This window comes from Pygoscelis adeliae, unplaced genomic scaffold (assembly GCF_000699105.1).
Source record: "Pygoscelis adeliae isolate BGI_AS28 unplaced genomic scaffold, ASM69910v1 Scaffold106, whole genome shotgun sequence".
Lineage (NCBI taxonomy): Eukaryota > Metazoa > Chordata > Aves > Sphenisciformes > Spheniscidae > Pygoscelis > Pygoscelis adeliae.
The window spans coordinates 1,098,004-1,118,044 of NW_008824939.1; the positions used below are offsets into that span (position 1 = coordinate 1,098,004).

Here is a 20,041-nt window from a genome sequence, read left to right on the forward strand (position 1 = left end):
GAGTAGACCCCAGCACTGGGCGTCTGTGGAGCCAGTGTCCCTGAGACCCCCCGGCCGCCGCACCACCGCGGCCCTGGCTCCACCAATAAAGCTGGAATGATTGCATGAGGGGTGTGCGTGTCCCTGGTGTCCCTGTGCGCCGGCTGCGTGTCCCCTGGTGTCGTGTCCCATGGGTGGGCGTCCGTGCCTGCTGCGGGGGGGGGGGTCCCACGGGTGCGTATGTCCAGGACCAGCACGCGTCTCCGGGGATGGAGATCATAGAATCATAGAATCATAGAATCATTAAAGGTTGGAAGAGACCTCCAAGATCATCGAGTCCAACCGTCAACCCAACAACACCATACCCACTAAACCATGTCCCTAAGCGCCTCATCTACCCGCCTTTTAAATACTTCTAGGGATGGTGACTCAACCACTTCCCTGGGCAGCCTGTTCCAATGTTTAACTACTCTTTCAGTAAAGAAATTTTTCCTTACATCCAATCTAAACCTCCCCTGGCGCAACTTGAGGCCATTTCCTCTCGTCCTTTCGCCAGTTACTTGGGAGAAGAGACCGACACCCACCTCGCTACAACCTCCTTTCAGGTAGTTGTAGAGAGCAATGAGGTCTCCCCTCAGCCTCCTTTTCTCCAGGCTAAACAACCCCAGCTCCCTCAGCCGCTCCTCATAAGGCTTGTTCTCCAGACCCCTCACCAGCCTCGTTGCCCTTCTCTGGACACGTTCCAACATCTCAACATCCTTCTTGTAGTGAGGGGCCCAAAACTGAACACAGTATTCGAGGTGCGGCCTCACCAGTGCCGAGTACAGGGGCACGATCACTTCCCTGCTCCTGCTGGCCACACTATTTCTGATAATAGCTATGCTTCTTTTTGTTATTGTTGTTCGTTGAGGAATAGTTCAGCCGGCTGTCGACCAACACCCCCAGGTCCTTTTCCGCCAGGCAGCTTTCCAGCCACTCTTCCCCAAGCCTGTAGCGCTGCATGGGGTTGTTGTGGCCGAAGTGCAGGACCCGGCACTTGGCCTTGTTGAATCTCATACAGTTGGCCTTGGCCCATCGATCCAGTCTGTCCAGGTCCCTCTGCAGAGCCTTCCTACCCTCGAGCAGATCAACACTGCCGCCCAACTTGGTGTCATCTGCAAACTTACTGAGGGTGCACTCGATCCCCTCATCCAGATCATTGATAAAGATATTGAACAGAACTGGCCCCAATACTGAGCCCTGGGGAACACCGCTCGTGACCGGCCGCCAACTGGATTGAACTCCATTCACCACAACTCTCTGGGCCCAGCCGTCCAGCCAGTTTTTGACCCAGTGCAGAGTACAACAAAATCACCCAGATTATCATATCCTGAGACTATGAATATAAGTTTAGCAGGTCTTAACTCCTTGTAGCGTTCTTAAAGCCGATTTTAAAAAGACTTATACTGAGCATAAATGGATCAGTACCTCCTGCAGCTAAAGGTGCTTTTACATTTTTATTTATGTTTTACTTATAAAGTTTCTAGTGCATTTTTAATACCTTCCTAAGACTTTTTCATTGAAGACTGTAGTATCTTGCTTGTTGGATGGAGCAAATGATTTAATATTTAACAATTCTGCATTCAGTCAATGTGTTTCTTTTTTTATCTTGCAAACTTTTCTTTATACTGTTCATGTAATACAGTATTTCTTTACAGTCTGAAATAAATTCAACAAATTTGCTTTCTAAAGACTATGGTTTGTATGTTATCCTCAATGTAATCTCATTAGCATTCAGAATCATGCTTTATCCCGTTCAACTTAGACCCTGCGAAGTGACTTATTTGAGCAGAAGTTGCACGTACTCACTCCTTAGAAGACTGTTTAGTACTTTGAAAGGGCTCCACTGACCTCAGAAGATGTATTTTACTTCTTTTAAGATAGGAAAAAAGGGATGTATTGTTTTATATCTGCATCCTCAATTTATTTTCCTTTCTTTAAATTAAGGCTCAGATCTTGATGACATCGTTCATTTAGGATATGTTTAACTTCTCTCATATGAGTAATCCCAGTGACTTCTATAGGATTTTTCTGTGTATTAAAGTACTTACAGAATTTAATTAGAGAACTGGCATCTTTATAGGAAATCCCAATTTCACAAACACATGCCTAGCTTTTACTCACATGAATAGCTCCACTGAAGTCATATTGGTTTCTGTGGTCTATTCACATGAGCAAGACTTGAACACATGAACATTTTTGATGAATTGACACTTTAGGAACATCTTGTAGATTATATTTTGTTATTATTTTCAAGTACAGAAAGCCTAGCACATTTATTGTAATTAGAGTCTCAATTTAATCTGAAATCAACCAGAGAACTATTTTTGCCAATGGAAGCGTACAGAGATATACTTTCTAACGGCAAATAGAGCTAATGCAGCACTCCCATCTGTTCACACTCCTTCAATTGGCCATTTGTGCAAACTTTAATGTGATAAAAGCATTGTATCACTGTATAAATATAGAATTATAGAAACGTTAGTAGTGACTCCACAAATAAGGTTTCATGGAGAAATGCAATTAAACAAGGATCATGAACACAGTCCTGCAAGATGCTAATTGTTCTGGTCTGGTTCCAGCAAAGCAATTAAGCACATCTTAATTTTAAACACATAAATAGACCTACTGAAATAAATAAAACTGCTTACATGCTTAAAGTTAAGCTTGAGTTAAAGTACTTTGGAGGATTGTGGTAGAATCCTAGAACCCTTCATTTTTTTTTTTTTTTTTACATTGAAATATTTAGTTATTAAAATGCAGGTTACTTAAAGGCGAGATAGAGATTCAGTGTTAATGTACTTATAAAGTGGAACAATTACTTAGGAAACACATCAAATGCTGCAGTAAATATGTATTTTGACCTAACAAATTAAGATATTTCTCTGTGGAAAATTACTTCAATGATAATGTTTTTGAAAGAACAGGACCTTAACTTCCTTTTAAATTTGCAACAATTATCATATAGAGGAATAAGAATTATTTTCAGCTTGGAAAGGCTCTGTCAATAAACTCTGATACAGAACACTTTTGTAAGTATTCTTGCCTTTTATTTCTCATTAGTTCAAGGTTTCAGCCTAATGCTAGTTTTTATACATGTTCTGTACCATAAACTCTAAAAACAAGACATGCAAACAGCATCAATACTAAAACACAGTAAATGAGACTTCTGTACTAGAGTTACTGAAATTCAGAGTTATCCTTTCCTTTGGGATCTATATGAATTTATCAGTGTCTACAGTCTTCAAGCTTTACAAGGTCTTTTAAAGAAATATTTTTTTCAGAAAGGCTTCTGTACATAAGATCTATAAATATTTACATACAGGTATAGATAGCTAGGCCATCTAAGCTATCCTTCTGCTCAACAGAGCATCGTTTTCCCTCCGAACTGTCTTAACGATAGAATGACATATTTGAACAAAATGTAGAGCTACTGTTGCAATTAGCCTGAAGTTTTCTTTTCAGATCTCAAAAAAAGGGACTGTGTTTCTGAAAACTTGCCTGCTTTCTCCAAGTATGATTTGATTTGATATGATTTTGTATGATTTGATAAGACAGAAGAATTTCTCCCTCCTGAAAACCTGCCTTACTTTTAATCTGTATGTTCTTTCAACTAATTTAACATTAATCATAAAGGACATGAGTCAGTCAGACTTTGTATGAAATTTCAAGGTAGTATAATAAGATTTTATTGAAAAAGCAATAGAGATCCTATATGGTCCTAATTTTGAAGATGAGGAAGCAAGTAGGAACTAAACAACAGGATTGAAAGTTGCTCAGTAGCATTCTTCTTATTTTTGTTGCTTTGGTTGTTATTTGGGCCCCACTAAAAAAATATTTTGGTGATTTTGTTTCTTGTTGGTGCAATTAAAATTCTTTCAGCCCTCCCCCAGCAATTAAAATATTGGAAAAGGTATCACTAGTAGCTAAAAGATGAATGTGATCAAACACTGGAAAATACTATTATGGCAGGCACACAATTATTTCCTAGAAGAATTCAGGGCAAGCTTAAATATACTTCTGCAAGTAAGTCAGAGCAACCTCTGCATGACCAGCAGGTGTTAAAATAGCTATGCAGATAAGATTAGCAAATGTTAATTTCAACAATGTTAAATTTATGTTTCCAACTTTATTACCTCTGGACAGTCCCAATTATTTGAATGTTCTTTGAAGTCACAAATAGCTAAGATTGAAAAATTCTGGATTCTCTTCAGCCATTGCACACAGATTCGACTATCTGTTACCCAAGTAAGCCAAGTAAAATAGTGATCACTAAAAAGTAAAAGAAAAAAAGAAAGAAAGGGTGGTTACTAAAGAACAGGAATATAGAAGCATTGCTACAGATTGTATCCCCCATATTGCCCTGTGGAAGACAATAGCAAAGCTTCTATTGTCTTGGGGATGTTTTTTTGTCCTTTGTAAAAACGTATCATATGGACAGACAGAATCAAAATACAACATTTCTAGTTAGCTTCTGATCCATCTAAGAGAGGAATATGGCACTCCACTGTTAGAAACAGAAAACAACTCAGAGGTTCAAGCATTTAAAACAAATAGACAAAAACTTTTTTAAAAAAGAGAAGACATATTTGAGGGCACACTACCTGGATGCTACGACTGCAGGAACTGGCACCTCCTTAGGACCAAATGCTTCAGGGTTAATAGTATCAACAATAAACACTTTAACAGTAGGATTTTTAGCCCCAGCCTTCAAAGAAAATGTATCATGTTATTCAAATCAGGCTCTGAACAATTCAAGTCAAGGAAAATTACAACACGTTTTGCAGGAAAGGAGAAAGGTTACAAAATATGTATTCAGTTGAGTATAATAGGGCAAATGTGGTCTTATAAGATCTCAGAGTGACACTACAGCAGTAGTACGTTACTTAGCTTTGCATCATTTCATACATAAAGAAGAAAACCTTTTAAACAGTCAAATTTAGTGCCTTTCTATACAGAAAACGTGCTTGATGGGAACCAGCGTTCTATTGGCAGTGTGGATCTTTGCAGCACACACTACACTTACTTTGGCATAAAAATCCAGGAGTGTATTCACATGATTGTAAGTGCTCTTTGACATCCCAGCTGTGAAGTAAAATGGTTTAGCTTAAATGGATTTCATGCTTCCTTATTCATTGCATACATTATTAGTTTTTTAATTCTCCTCCATGTGTGGTCTAAACCATCCAGCTTTACTTTAGAACTGTAACCCAGCTGACAGGTGAGTAACTTCTTAAGATACATTAACATGATCACTGAAATCATATGAACATGACAAGAGTCAGGAGAGCTCTCTAATACATGCTGAAGAAATGCCAACGCAAAACCTTCTTGCCTTAGATCTGGTACTTGAAAGCAGTTAAAATTCAAAGCCCCTTGAGATCAAAAAGCACTATGAAGTGTGCAAATAAACTGAAGCTGTCATAGACTTTATTTTTCAAAATAAAAAATGTCTCATAATTCATTTACTGTAATGAAAAATAACAACTGCATAGTTAACATACCACAATAAGTAAACTGACTTGAAAAAAGCAAGGCTTGATCATGCAAGCATGCAGTTTTGCACATACTTTTTACTTACATGAGTAATTCCATTTATTTCACTGATACTATTAAATATCTACACTTTTGAATGTACCTATACCTTTTCAGAACTCGGCCTAAGTTTGTTTTATTTCATGAATTTAGGCCACAATGGATTTAACCACTGTAATACAACCATTTTTTAAGCACAGTTAATTTTATCATTGTCATAACTCATTTCTCAACAGAAAGAAGTCAAAAGAATGAGAAAACATACCTTTGGGTATGGGATAATTATTTTTCTAGGATACTGGTCCTCACCAAAATATGAATATTCAATAACTGGTATGTCAGAATCGTTAAATTGTACATACGCTAAATATTTTCCACTTGGAGACCACCACAGTGCATATTTCGTTGCTAGCATTTCCTCTGGGGAAAAAAAAAAAATTCCTAATAGTTTATCATTGTAATCTATCTATCTTATCTATTTTAGCATTGTACTCTTAGCAACCTAGACATGTAAAGAGAGTTATACTAAATAAATGACACCAAACATATTGCAATACATTTCATTTCTGAAAGGCCTTAAGAACTCTCAAAACAGACATACAGATCCCATTTAACTCACTTGGGTTTTTCATGTGTGTACGTGTTTATTTTTTTTAATTTTTTTTGATGCACTGAGGTGACAAATTTTCACCAAAATTAATTCCATTAAGGCTTAATTCCCAACCACTGCCTGTGCAGCAGAAGGAAGCCCAGTTTGTAAAGTTCTCATAGTTTCAGTAACAAAAGACTCAGGATTTTCGCTACACACTATGAATACAAAATACAGTCATTGTACGGCAAATAAAATATGGAAATAAAGTAATCCTTAGGGCTCTAAAAATAATGTATCATCACAGATATTTTAGAATGGACTGTGAGAACCAGGTAATCTAAACAAAGCATTTAACATGTTAGTTGTTGCCCTTCAAGATTTACTTACCTTCATAGACCCAATCAGGAATCCCATTAAATATTTCATTCTGTTTTCCATCACTAGTTATTCTAATTGGTGCCTCTCTTGGACTTTGTTTCAAATAGATATTATTCTGATATACATATACCTAAAGAAAGTATTTCTTATGAGTATACGCACCAATAACAGGGGTTAGAATAAGACCTTCTGCAGTCAATGCTCTTACATTATACCGACAAGAAGACATAATGAATACAAAACAGGAAATAAACGCTACACTAAAAGCCCTTACAAATTCCACAAGAGTAGGCACCTCAGTAAATAAATTATACATTACAGGCCAAATTCTTATAGTTCATTCTTACATTCATAGTTCAACTATGTCAGAATAAATCCTGAACAACTCCTTTGATTTTAATACACTTCAGAGGACTCTGTGGCTAGCTTTGGTGTGGAAAATCATGAAAAAAAAATCTTTGAAACTTATTCACATTGCTGTGTTTTTTTAAGAGATCCTCAGACAAAGTGTTTTGTGACTTTTCCTTCTGGTTCCACCACAAGTAGAAGATAAAAACAAATACACAAGGACTAAAAAGAAAATAATTGAACTTTTCTAAACCTGTCAGAAGGCCTAGGTGATGTGAGATGAGACAAAAAAAGGTTTTACTCTGTCTGGGCTGCTTTGTTCCTTTCTAGTAAATTAGTTACCAAAGAGAGTTTTTGCAAGAAATGCTTGCAGACCTTGGGTATCTCCAAATTTCAATCAAATGAATGGACATGTAGTTAAGAAAACAGCACCAGAAACATCACTTTCTTAGAAAATTATGCCTTTTGAAGGTATAAGCATTTGTTAGCAACATCAGTGTAACATTTTAACTACTTTGTGCTTTAAATGAAAAACAAAGCAACTCCTAAAACTCTCAGATACAATACAAGGACTACTGTATAAAAACATCACAGACTATTAGTACTAGGAAGATAGGAAAGTATCTTCATTGTGTTCTGTCTTCAGAATTCTTGATAAAGAAAATAACAATATTTAAATTAATTGAGAAAACTAATACTCTCCTAGAACATGGAAAAATTGTCCTAATAAATTGTCCATTCATATTTAGCCCACTCCTTGGGTATTTTCTGAAATTAGTATGATGTTTACATTTTTTTTTCTTGCACAAATGTTTTGTCAATACTGGATAAGTAGTTAAAAAACCACTAACTATTATTGGGCTGATGCTTTGGAACAAAGAATAAAAAAAGTTTATAAACTTGTTACTATATGCAATAGGTCTATTATAATTACTGAGAAATACATACTTGGCTATCAAGTAGCTGTTAAATAAAAAAAAAACCCACAACATTTTTTGTAATAACAATCTGGCAGCCATTTCCTAGGGTAAAAATTTTAGAAAATATTTTAAATACTTCATGTCTAAATCTCCATAGTAAACTCATGTGTTATACAGTGTCAAAGGAAAGCACATTGGTTTTCAGGCCTTGAAACTACATTTAATCCTATATACAATTATGTTGGTCACTTCTTGGTAAGAGACTAGCTAGCAAACTGAAACACACAATGTAGCTGAGAACATGGATTCTTCTATTGAGACACAGACAAGTTAAACTTTAACAAGTTAAAACTGTTTTCTTTGTCATTCTTGCTCACAACCAAGGTTAATACACACAGGCCTGTCAAAAATATGGCCTAACAAAATAATAACCAAAGGCAAATAAATGTCTTCTAGCCACACAAAGCAAAATCATTCTAGCGCTTCGTTATCTTTACTGACCAATTTGTGTCCAACGGGTGACCAGGATATATACTGAATTTTATGTGGAAGTTGATTTTCTGTTACAAAACCACTAAAAAAAGGAAAGAAGTTGAGATGGCTTTTTGCGCACAGTGCAAATGGATCATTATACTGTACATTCATATAAAATTCATGAAGGGCTATATTTTCTAACAGCTTTTTGTTTGTTGAGCAATGCAAAATTAAGGCAGGCAGTGAGATATGCAGTAATGTGATAGTGTGCACCAGTGCTGGTAAAGGCTTGCAACTCAACCCTTTGAAAACAAATTCAACAGCCTAAGAAGCCAGCCTCATCTCTTTCTAAATACTGCACAAGCATCTACAGTCATTTGCTCTATCTGCAGACTGCATTACAATCTCAGCAAGTTATTGGGAAATGTGAACTTAGGATATAGCATGCTGAGGCAAGCATAACAGCAGCAGTTACAACATTTGTTAAGGATCACGACCCACATGCAGTACCTCTCTACCTGCTCACATTAGCTTGCAGCAATCTTTTCCTGTTACCTTGAGCCAACAGTTTCCCAAGAATGGAGCAGCTCAGTGCAGCCCCTGTTGCTCAGAACTGAGAAGCATTTGGTCATGCTGCTACTTATGGCATAAAAAGGAGACTGGGGAGGCAGACGGCCTCCTTTGAACTTGAGTGGAAAGAGAAGTGGTTTGGGGAAGGTCTTGGGAAAGAGAACAAATGCCATGGGAGAAGCTGTAAACTTTTGAGGAACCCAAGATGGACTGTTACAAGATCACTGGAGCACTAAAGGACATGTGAGAGTTTTAGGAAAGCTAAAGGCTAGATCAACCATAAAAAGGATGAATTAGACAACAAAAGGGCATGGAGACATCAGGTGTAAGACGGAAGAGGATTCAAGCAGCCAAGATAGGGTGGGAGAAAATTATGCAAAAAAGAAAAAAAGATGAGAATCTTGAGCAGTGAAAGTTTTAGGGCATGAAATATAAACCAGTCCCAGATACCTGGATGAGTAGATGAAAGAACTGTATGATTTTCTTAGAGGACATTTTTTTCAAGCAAACAAGTAAACTGACAGATTCAGGCAAAAGTAAAGCAGGGTGGTAGTCACATTACTATAGAGTTTTTCAGTGGAAATGCTTGCAAGCACATCACTACAGAGTATTCACCATAGCTCTCTGTAAGAAATATCAGGCCTTACCCATATATGAGATCATAAATGTGATATGATGCTGTATAAGAGTATCTCCACAGCTGCAAAAATTAAGCAAGAAAATAATATTATTAACTTGGAAAAAGATAATCTATCAGCTGCCTTTTCATAGCCCACCCCTTTCTCAAGAAAGTACCAAGAAACATTTATCCATGGCAACCACAATCAGCAAAATACTAAATGAAACTAAACATTTCATTAAGAGATATATTAAAATAACTACCTTTGAATAATTGCTTTCCAGAGCTATGAAATATTTGTCTGATGACAACACATAATTTGAAGCATTAACCTGTTTCTGAAAGATTAAGAAGTAGATTAGATTCTAGTAAAAAAACTTTAAATAAGGATTTGATGAGTCAGGTTTTAATCCACTCACTTTTAAACTGGTACTTGAAACGCAACTGCATCTTGCTGCCTTTTTATTAGTTGAAAAGGTACGTACCATTGTGCTGTTAGTCATGATGGTAGTTGGGTAGTTCATTTCAACATTGTAAAGAATGATATCATCTTCTGCAGACTGATGAAGATATTCATTATCTTTATAAACAAGATAAAAGGGCTGTTACCTTGCACAGAAGTTACTATAGAACAGATCCGTTCATCAAAGTATTCACACTCCTGCCAGTGAATAGATTTTGAGCAAATATCTTTTGGCATCTACATAAAAAATGTTTTTCTTCTAATGATGCCAAGGTACAGAGTTATCAACAAACTCTCTTCAGGGTTCTTAAGTATGTTCTCGAGATTACACACTGCACACAGAATCAGCTGGTTAACTTTATAATTAAATGCCAGATTTTATTCTCAGTAATGTCTGATCAAGAATACCAGGGACAGACCCATTAGAAGGTCAGTATCACAATATAAATGTTTTAAAGAAAACATTTGAGATCTTTGCTTATAATTTCACCAGAACTTTCTCATTTGTACAGATTCTGCAGGTGACAGCAGTACCATGTAACTGACACTACATAAATGTTACTGCCCTTACTCACACAGGTCCTACAAAGTGAGGGTGAGTGGCCTTCAATGAGGACGGAATTGAACCCTACCTGTGCTCAAGACCTGAGCATAGTTTGGTAGAGAACGAAGATCAGAATTTTAGTTTCACATCATTATTTTTACTGCTATAAACAGAGAGAAGGAATTACATACTTGGTGTAGCTAAAGAGAGAGAGAGACTTTAACAGTTCAAAAGCAGCCTGAAACATTGTATAAGGTGTTCGTTTTTAGGAAATTAAATCACTGGTGGATCTTTTGAGCACACTTCTATGATGTGTGTAACAGCATTTGTGGTGATCTCAGGCCCCCTTAGGAAGAGATACTAAATTTTAACTCCTCGCTTCAGAAGAAAAGTAGGCATATGGAATGCTGTAGGCATGACTATCTATGGAATCTATGGCACGACTTTTGCGTGAGTTTTGTGACTGTTAAGAAGAAAGATAAGTCTAAGTGAAAAGGATATAAAGAGGGAAGGAGAATATTAGGTTTAGGTGATATGCTGCCTACATACTTCAGACAGAATTCTAACAAATGGTGACCTAAGTTTTAAATCATACAAGTGATGTCAACATACTTCAAATTGGTAATTGTAAAACTTGAACTGCTGCTAGCAATGTCCTGGAAGGCTTCAGTTCAGGTCTAAAATTGTGGGTTAAAACTAACTTGGTAAGGCTCCATGTGAACAGTACTATGTTTCTTGTCTCTAGTCAGACAATAATAATTGCTTGAGGCAGTGCATAGATAGGAGTGGTAGTAGTGTGTGCACTAGAATGCAATCCAATCCAGCTCAAGCCTTTTGGTGCTGCTGCAATTCAATGGTAACAAAAACTAGTATTTCAGCCACACACAGACACATATAGCAGCAGCAATTAACTTCATGTCTTTATCTTTTACCTTAAGGAACTTGCTTAGAAACTCAACCTTATTTTCTATGCATTGGAACTCAGGAATTTCAGCAGTGTCAGCATTTCCTTAAATGAGATACGAACAGTTGCGCTCACTGCAGAGCTAGGTACTACTGAAAACAAAGAAGAATGGGGCCTGTAAGACAGGCTACCTCAATTGTTACAAATGGTAAGTGAAAAAATTCTGTGACAAACACAAAAAAAGGAGATTGCTTAAGAAATGACTGACACATTGACATATTTCTTTCACTTGCTGCAATGAATATGACAGTAAAAGAAATAAAACACTGAAGGCCTCTGTAAAATTATAGTTTATACTTGACTCAAACACATCTGTTGAAACATCAAATACCTGGAATTTCTAGAATGACTGACAGAAGAGCAAATTTCAACCATAAGTTTTGACTAGCAGGCTGTTTAATTTCATAGTTAGCATTCATTCACAGTAAAGCTGGAAGAAAAATACACTTCTGAGTCTGTGTAAACCAGTCTGGAAATACATATTAGAAAGGCTTATGTACGTTTGAGAAAAGGTTTTACTTACCTGACACCCAATATGGAAAAAATGTTTTATATTGGAAGTTTCCATTCAAATAATCCTCCAATGTAAGAGCTCTGGGACCATCATCTGTGTTAACAACTATGAATAAGACAGAAAGTTTCTGTTAATGAAATGCTGTGAAGTGGAAAAAAGAAAAAAAGAGAAGTAATTACTAGCCCAATATTTCCTTTTTTTCTATATTTAGCACCAGGGAACAGCGAGGATAGGATAATCCTGCAGGTATGCAGAGAGTAGGCACAACAGAAAGAAAAGTTCTCTGTTACTGTTCTGGTAAGGTCCTTCAGCCTCTGAAGGACTCACCTTTAGGAATACAAAATTAGAAACTAGACAAACTAATTTATTTCACCCAGTCATTTATTCACTCAGACATATTTACTTGTAGAACCTGTGAGTCCAAGAAAAGCATTTTCCACACAAAAGACAAATCAATTTTTTTTTTAAAGCATGGGTTTAATGAACTTGTGTGGTATGTAGAGACAACTATTTTAATAGGGACCTGCACATATTCAGCAGAGAGTCAAACTACAGGATGAGCATAAAAAAACCCCTACTGTCAAATTTCATAAATGGCTCATCAACCAGTGTTAGAAGATGGATATAAGGCTTGCAAAATAATCACCATCCACATATATTTCTTAGTAGCCACATGAAAGAAATAGATGAAGGTATGCAGGTAAAAATAATGCTGAAAAGTAATGAATGAGTGAACCCAAACTTCAACTTTTTATTTGAAGCTGCAAAAGAAAATTGGCAATGATTCTGGAGAGAAGACAGGTACTCTGATATTTGATTTCTAAGCAGATCAGATAGTCGCATAAAAATAATGCACAAAATTGTGCCTGGTTTTGTGGCTCTTGTCTGACTATGTTTCTTCCCAAAGCTAAACACCATAAACTAGGGCAGATTTTAAAAACAAAATTTAAGGAGAATCAACTGGGTGAGAAGAGGGTAATGCTGAAAATGCTGGCTTCCTAAGTGCATGGAAATGAAAAGCAAAAAAGAAAAAATACGCAGTTCACAAGAGTACTCAAAATAGTTAATCCTCAAAAGACATGGGAACATTTCTGATAAAGGCCGGTTTTTAAAGTTCAGTACCATAATAATGGCAGCTTTTAAGTCTAGGCATTCTGGATTCTATGCTTTTCTCCTTTAAAATCAAGGGGACTTTTGCCATGGTCTTCACAAGTAGTGGGGATGTCACTCTGCAGCCTAGTAGATCTCTGCCACTTCCCCTGTTTGTTCCTTCAGAGCTCTCGGATGAGCTGACAGCCAGATAATCAAGATGACTCGTTGCCCTCAGGTTTCATATCATGCTCCATCACTTCCTCATTACAGCTGCCCTCTCTGTTAAGATCACACTGACTTCCTGGAAAATGTTTCTTCGTATTCTCTTCTATGTAACTTTGTAATGATAATACATGTTTTCTTCTGCTAAGTGACTATTACTTACTGTAGAATACACATGTCAGGTTGACTGTTGATACTAGCCTTGTCTGCACTAATGCAGAAGAAAGCTGTCATGAGAAATAAAACTGAATGCCAATCCATAGGCAAAAACCTACCAGTATAAACTCTGAGCTAGCAATATGTCCAGAAAATATCCCAAGAAGTTCAATAAGAAGCTAATTCCTCTTGCTAATACCATGACCGTACATTACAGATCCTTGATAACATTAATAATAAGCACAGAAGATGGCAAACTCTTAAAAAAATGCATAGAAAATAATTCCAAAGAAGAAGCCACTTCTATTTATATTGAGTAATGATTACTTATCACTAGCTTTCAGTTTAAATTCTCTAAGTGAATATGTCTATTAGCAAAAGAAATCCACCGTTAAGATCTATTTCCACGGTTGTGTGTATAGGAGGCTTAAATTTGCAGTCCTGTTTGATACCTTAATCTGGTAAAATTTCCTGGTTCCTTCTCTCAGCTCAAGAGGATTTTTTACTAAAAAGACAAGCAATATCACAAATGTCTCATCTCTGGTCTAATTTTCACAGCTCTAATTTAAACGTTTAGTCTGTTAGTCATCTTGCCCCTACATACTTAATATTCTGTGATAATTTATTATGACTGCTAATGATTTTCAAAATGTGTCCGCTCCTATCTGAATTTCTACCAGTGGACTGCAAAAATTCTGAACACAACAATTTCTTACTTGATTATTTATAATTTTGAATGCTTGTTTCTAGGCAACAGAAGATATATTTAAATGCTTTAATTAAAAGCAGCATCTTTAATTGTTTCCTATAATTGTTGCTGATTCTTTCTTCTGTAACTAAACACTGGTTCAATAACCGTATTCAAAATCTCTGCTCACAGAACAAACCCTAACGTGAAAAGTACTTTACATGTCTGCAGCACTATAAAGAGATTGATTTGGATGGCTGTTGGTAAGCTTGTTAAGTTCTTTCGTTGTGTTCTGTTTCTCTATGAAATAACAAAGATGAAAAAAGATGCCCAGGGACAAAAAGGAAGCAAATAGCAGAGCCAACCACAGAAATGAAAGCTTACCAAATTTCAGCTTTGCTCTTTTCCCTTCACCACCCCACTGTCTCAGTTTTAATCCTTTGTGGTCCACTTACATTCATTTACAGGGTGCAGTTCTGTATTTCTCTGTGCACTGAATTGGTTATTTTGCTTCACAGTGTAACTTGCTTTATATATGCCATGTTCATAATTACTCACTCATGCATTTGACTGTATTTGATGTACATGTATAATTGTGGTGATAAAAGCCTGTAAACATCTATTAATTGTCACTGGCTTCATGCAGATACCTTCTCCTTTACTGTTCAGTTAATTGTTGTGAGAGCTTAATAAAACACAGAAAGCAGAACTTTCAATTATACTAAACTCAGAATAACTTTATGCACACCAATCCATCACTGTGAAATTCTGTTTGTATTATGAGGATTATTCCCTTTCAAAGATTGGATGTGGGTAGACCAACACAACCCTTGCTTTAGATGTCATAGCCCTGCTGGCTTATTCCACAACATGGTCTAATGTGCATCCATATAAATTGTGTCTACTCCTGCCAAATTAAACCAAGCGTACATAATAATCAGAAAGTATTCTGGTTTCTGTATTTGTTATTTTTATATATGTAGCTGTATATATGTATTTTCTAAGTATTTATATGTATTTAATATATATGTATCTAATATATATATGTATTTGTAATATATTTCATTTAGCATCCACTGCTACACAGCAAATAGACGACTTGCCAAAAGAAAACTGGTTAGCATCTTGGGACAGCCAGCTTGCAGATGGTATTATATTCTGCTTCTGGACTAGAACCGTCCATTCTCATCTCTGTGGGCTGATGCTGAATAGCTAAAGCACAAGCTCCTTCAACATCTGCAGGAAGACAGCCTTCCACTTGAGGAAACCACAGCCCAGTTCAACATCAAAAATTTAATTCCAACACTCCTGATCCTGTTAAGGGAATACAAACTAATGGAGCATGTTAGTTTTTGAAAATTTATCTAGAAAGACTGTAGTATGAATTCCTACCAATTTTTATGCAATCTAAAGTACCAAACAGAAGAGGTATGAAGTAGTCTAATCCGTCTTAATATTGTTTTTTATTACTCTGTTCTAATAACCTTGAGATAGCTCTCTGCCACCAGTGTACAGATCACTGTAGCTAGGTTTACACTATTACGTAGATCTGAGCCTGAACTCGTAAGTAAGACTGAACCACCAGATTTTGGTGGAAGCACACTGCCACGGTAATCTACTGAATTTTCAATTACAAGAAACTTCAGCAACAGCTGACAGTTTATAATCTCTAATCATCACTTGCCAATTTTGATAGATTGCCAACAAGATAAGAATTTCTCTTTAACTTTATTTCTGTTTTAAGTCAAATATCCAGGCACCCATTTCAATTAGAAAGCAGCAACTAACAGCACCATCTCCAGCTGAATTCAGTGCCAGCAACTGAATTCCTGACTGGGAGCATTTTCCTTCCCCTCCACAATGATGGAAGCCACTCCGTTTGACTTCGCATCAGAACACAGGGAGGCATTTATTGAATCAGAAAATGGATTTGGTTGCGGTGTAGCAAAGAACATCACCAATTCCTAAGAAACTGGCTGCTCACCACTTCCTGGCTGAGAAGTATGTCCTATGACCTAATGTGCAACATCAGAGAACGAAGGTCTTGGTCTCAGGCCTAGGTCAATTGTACAATGGGAACAGAAACATTGACAGGCAGGATTCTGGATCTTCCTTAAAAATAGCAGAAGAAAAGATTAATTTAGAGCCTAAGCAATATATTCAATTAATTGTAACTCTGCCTGTGGTTCCACTATTGCTTTTCAACTGCAGACAGGTATTTTCTTACTTGTTTATGCTGCAGAAGAACAGGACTAGGTACACCAGTGTACAAGTGAAAAAAACCTTTCTGAACTGTTCAGAGTTGGGTTATCATAGCTGGGTTATCATAGTAAGGTAAGTCACACAGCACATTCCTAACTCAAAGAAATGTCAAAAACCTGTCACTAATTTCTTAGGCATAGATGCCATTCACTATATTGAGATTGCCTGCCTTGCTCTTCTCAGCCCCACAGAAATTGTGTAATAACTGCAACTAAGTATTTCCCCCTTACTATCCTCTCCGAACAGAAACTTATTTTCCAGTATAACTTCTGAGAATTTTTCACATTTTTATACTCTTCCATGTGTAAACCAAAACCAGCTATCACATTTTGAGAAGTTGGAAGAACATGAAATTACTAGAAACTTAGCAGACAAAACCAGAACTAAATATTTCTTCCAGTTCTTTCAGAATTACAGATGACATTTCTCTTTGCTGATTTCTTAAGCAGAAATTTAGTCGGTCTGTGTCTCTACATTTCTCATATGCAATTAATTGTCTTTCTAGATTGCCACATCCTTTCAGTTAAGCAGCAGTAAAGGTGGAATGTACAAACAACATTCCATCTCTGTAGCTATTTCCTGTCTGACTTCGACTTGCAAAATTTATAACTGCAAAATTAGCTTATATTTCTTCCTTTTACAACTGATCGGTAGACTACTAAGAATTTAAAAAGGTTTAGGCATTTAAACAGATAACTGCAGCACTTGCAGTTCCACCTGAGAATAAGAGGCCATAATCAGACGCGTTCAACATAATCGTGCGTTCAACATAATTGTGTATTCCACAACTGTCTAAAATGCTCCTTCAAAAGCACTCTGTAAAGTAAGATAAATTCTTTATCGTCCTACTGGATCTAAATACATGTCTGATGTGACTGGTTACCAAGCTGCTATTCCAAGAAACCACAGAGACGAAAAGAGTTCTTCGTAATGGCTCAGGTACTGAAGAGGCTCAGACTAAGACCAGTGAGCTGGTGTGTGATAACTTCAGAAGGGAAAAATATATTCACTTCCTCCTACAGTACCTTCCATGATCTTTAGCAACTTCTTCAGGCTGCCAAACCAATCCTTGGTCTCCAGTCTCTTTGTTTCCTCACTGCTCTTTTTTATTTAAATCTCATAAAAATATTCTGCCCTGTCTCAACATGCAGGCTTGGTATGAGTAAGTTTGACTTGATACCATACATTTATCTAGTAATGAAAGCTCAGATTTGACCACGCTCTAAGCTAGCCAAAAAATCTGGCACCCCATCATTGACAGTAAAAGTCAAACCTATCACTCTGAGGCGGTATCTCTTCTCAGCACTGCCTCCCACCTTGATATAATCTATCCTCATATTCACATGCTGCCTAACAGAATCAACCCTAACTGCTTCAGAAACCTCCAACGCCTCTCTCAAGGAAATAACCCATGGTAACCATATTCCACAGAAATATCAGGTAGGAAAGAGACTTCACCTTTCACAAAACCTGCATATTAACTACAGGACTTAACTTTCGCAAGACTTAAGCAGATAGCTGATTTTATAACGTTTAGTTGTAAATGCAAAACTGATTTCTTCATCTCAGTCACCCTGCCAACTTACGAACAAAGAATAATAATAGAAAAAAAAAATCCCTTTAAAGAGATACTGTTACTGGAATACACATTTTTTATTATTATTTTAATTATTTCAGAGGCATTCAATTAATCTGCTATAGTGAAAGGGCCGTGTAAATACTTATATTGCCCTTATTACACCTCTCATGGAAAAAAACTACCATCAAGTCAGTGCCACTCAGGCTCTAAATTTCAAACCACACTCACTTCAAACTTTACCAGAGGACTCAGCAGACCACACTGTGTTGATTTACCTACAGCTGGCATAATACTAGAGCAAACTATGCGTCCCCGTTTTATACAATGCTGACTTTAATTTTCAAATGCAATCTTAAATATGTTCACACACAATTCATCATACCCTACCTACAACAAAATGTTTAACTTGCAATTGGATAGAGAACTTCTGTAATTATTACACAACCATTTCAAACCAAATAAAGTTCACCAAGCTAAAGGAAATTACTAACAGTTTGTGAGTCTCCTAACCCCTAACACAAAAAATAACATAAGACGAGGAGATCTGAGAATTATTTTTGCAGTCCTGTCTAAGAACATTATATATCATGCACAATAAAGTTAATTCAGGTGCTTTTCACTTCAAGGAGCTCCTTGTTTCAACATCTGCTGGCATTTCAATCTTACCTTCAGGATATTTCAGCTGTCAGTACATCTCTGCAAAGTGATAGAGCCATAACTATACTGACAGGACAACCCTAAAGATGATTTGACAAAATTTTGTGAACTTTAGAAGCCATAGTTGCTAAAGATACTGTGTTTTACACTACATTAGATTACAAATGCCTTACCTCTTGATGGAAGCAGTATAATACACATAAGTAATAAGGAAAGCAAAAGGCATATAACCACGCCAAATATGATTTTTAGCCGGGTCTGCAGGACAGAAACAAACAATAATTACATTTCTAATATTGCCTGAAGCACAATTCTATGGCTTGTAAATAATTAAATCCTCCCACTCTCTCTAACTGCTGTAATCCGTCCAAGCAACAAGCAAAAATGTCCCTGCAGTACACTTGAAAAGACTTCCCTTTCCTTTTTCTTTAAAACAAATACTTTCACATCAGAGCCTGGCCTTGTGCAATAGCTGACAGTTTAAAACAACAGATGTAAATGTTACCAAAAGCTGAATTCAGCAGCGTACAGACCTTCATTTTCCTGCCGTATTCTAAACGAATGTAAATTCTCTCTTCTGGGTGTTGGTCAGTGGATCTAGGAGAGGAGTTTGAAAAGGCAGTGTCTGTTTTCACAGTTGGAGGCCAAACCTCTGGCAGACTTTTTTTTTTTCCATACATACTTTTTAAAAATGTGCCAAATTTCAAAGGGTTTCCATGAAATTAGAAACAGGCTTTTGGGGAAGTTCTTGAACCAGAAATGGACAGTGGGGTGGCTATAGGGGTGGTGATTATATACTTCCCATCAACGTGAGCTGTAACCAACATCTGCTTACACTAACTTAAGGGTTTTATGACTCAACAGTTACTTGATATGTACTGTTTTTCTCTGAAAAGTATCTACTGTGTATTTTGGCAATCCTCACATTCTCATGACCTTATTTCTACTCTCTGCAGAGAAATTAAAAGAAAATCCAATAGCTTTATTGTTTATATATAATTCATGTATGTTTACTTTCCGAAATAATAAACAATGGCGTAAGAATGCAAAACAAGAAGCAGAAACAGATATCGTTTAATGTCTTCCACGTGTGAGGAGACTTACTTTTCTTCTCAGAAAACTATAAACTTCTATAGGCTACGTAACAGAGGTTAGAGAAGTAATTATCTACTGGCCCAGAGCAAATTCTGAAATAGTGCTTAAACCACCAATTGCACGTATTTTATTTAGCGCACTGAAATGAGGTCAACTGAAAAGAGGGAGGACTTCTCTTGAGACCGCAGTGTCAAGTTACATTAAGAGATCCCTCAGCAGAGCGAAGAAACGCTCAAAAAGGGCAGTACAAGTACGCCGTGCCCATTAGACTGACTTTACCCAAACGTTCTCACTCCTGGCCTGCCCCAGAACCGCCGTGGGGCGTGCTGGGGTAGGCGGGGAACGCGCGGG

At 36.9% G+C, this 20,041-nt stretch overlaps 1 protein-coding gene across 1 annotated transcript in view; it reads right to left on the reverse strand.

Annotated features, from left to right (window-relative positions):
- FAP (fibroblast activation protein, alpha) overlaps positions 1–19,177 on the reverse strand; it is a 42,026-nt gene extending 22,849 nt beyond the window's left edge. The window contains exons 1-11 of the mRNA XM_009325387.1: positions 19,129–19,177; positions 18,769–18,853; positions 11,949–12,044; positions 9,940–10,034; positions 9,718–9,792; positions 9,483–9,535; positions 8,293–8,365; positions 6,533–6,653; positions 5,819–5,973; positions 4,623–4,726; positions 4,155–4,290 (exon numbers count right to left, since the gene is read on the reverse strand). Of these exons, the coding sequence (XP_009323662.1) occupies positions 4,155–4,290; positions 4,623–4,726; positions 5,819–5,973; positions 6,533–6,653; positions 8,293–8,365; positions 9,483–9,535; positions 9,718–9,792; positions 9,940–10,034; positions 11,949–12,044; positions 18,769–18,853; positions 19,129–19,134 (999 nt within the window). The 5' untranslated portion in view covers positions 19,135–19,177. The remainder of the gene's footprint in view (positions 1–4,154; positions 4,291–4,622; positions 4,727–5,818; positions 5,974–6,532; positions 6,654–8,292; positions 8,366–9,482; positions 9,536–9,717; positions 9,793–9,939; positions 10,035–11,948; positions 12,045–18,768; positions 18,854–19,128) is intronic.
- Between the last annotated feature and the right edge of the window lie 864 nt (positions 19,178–20,041).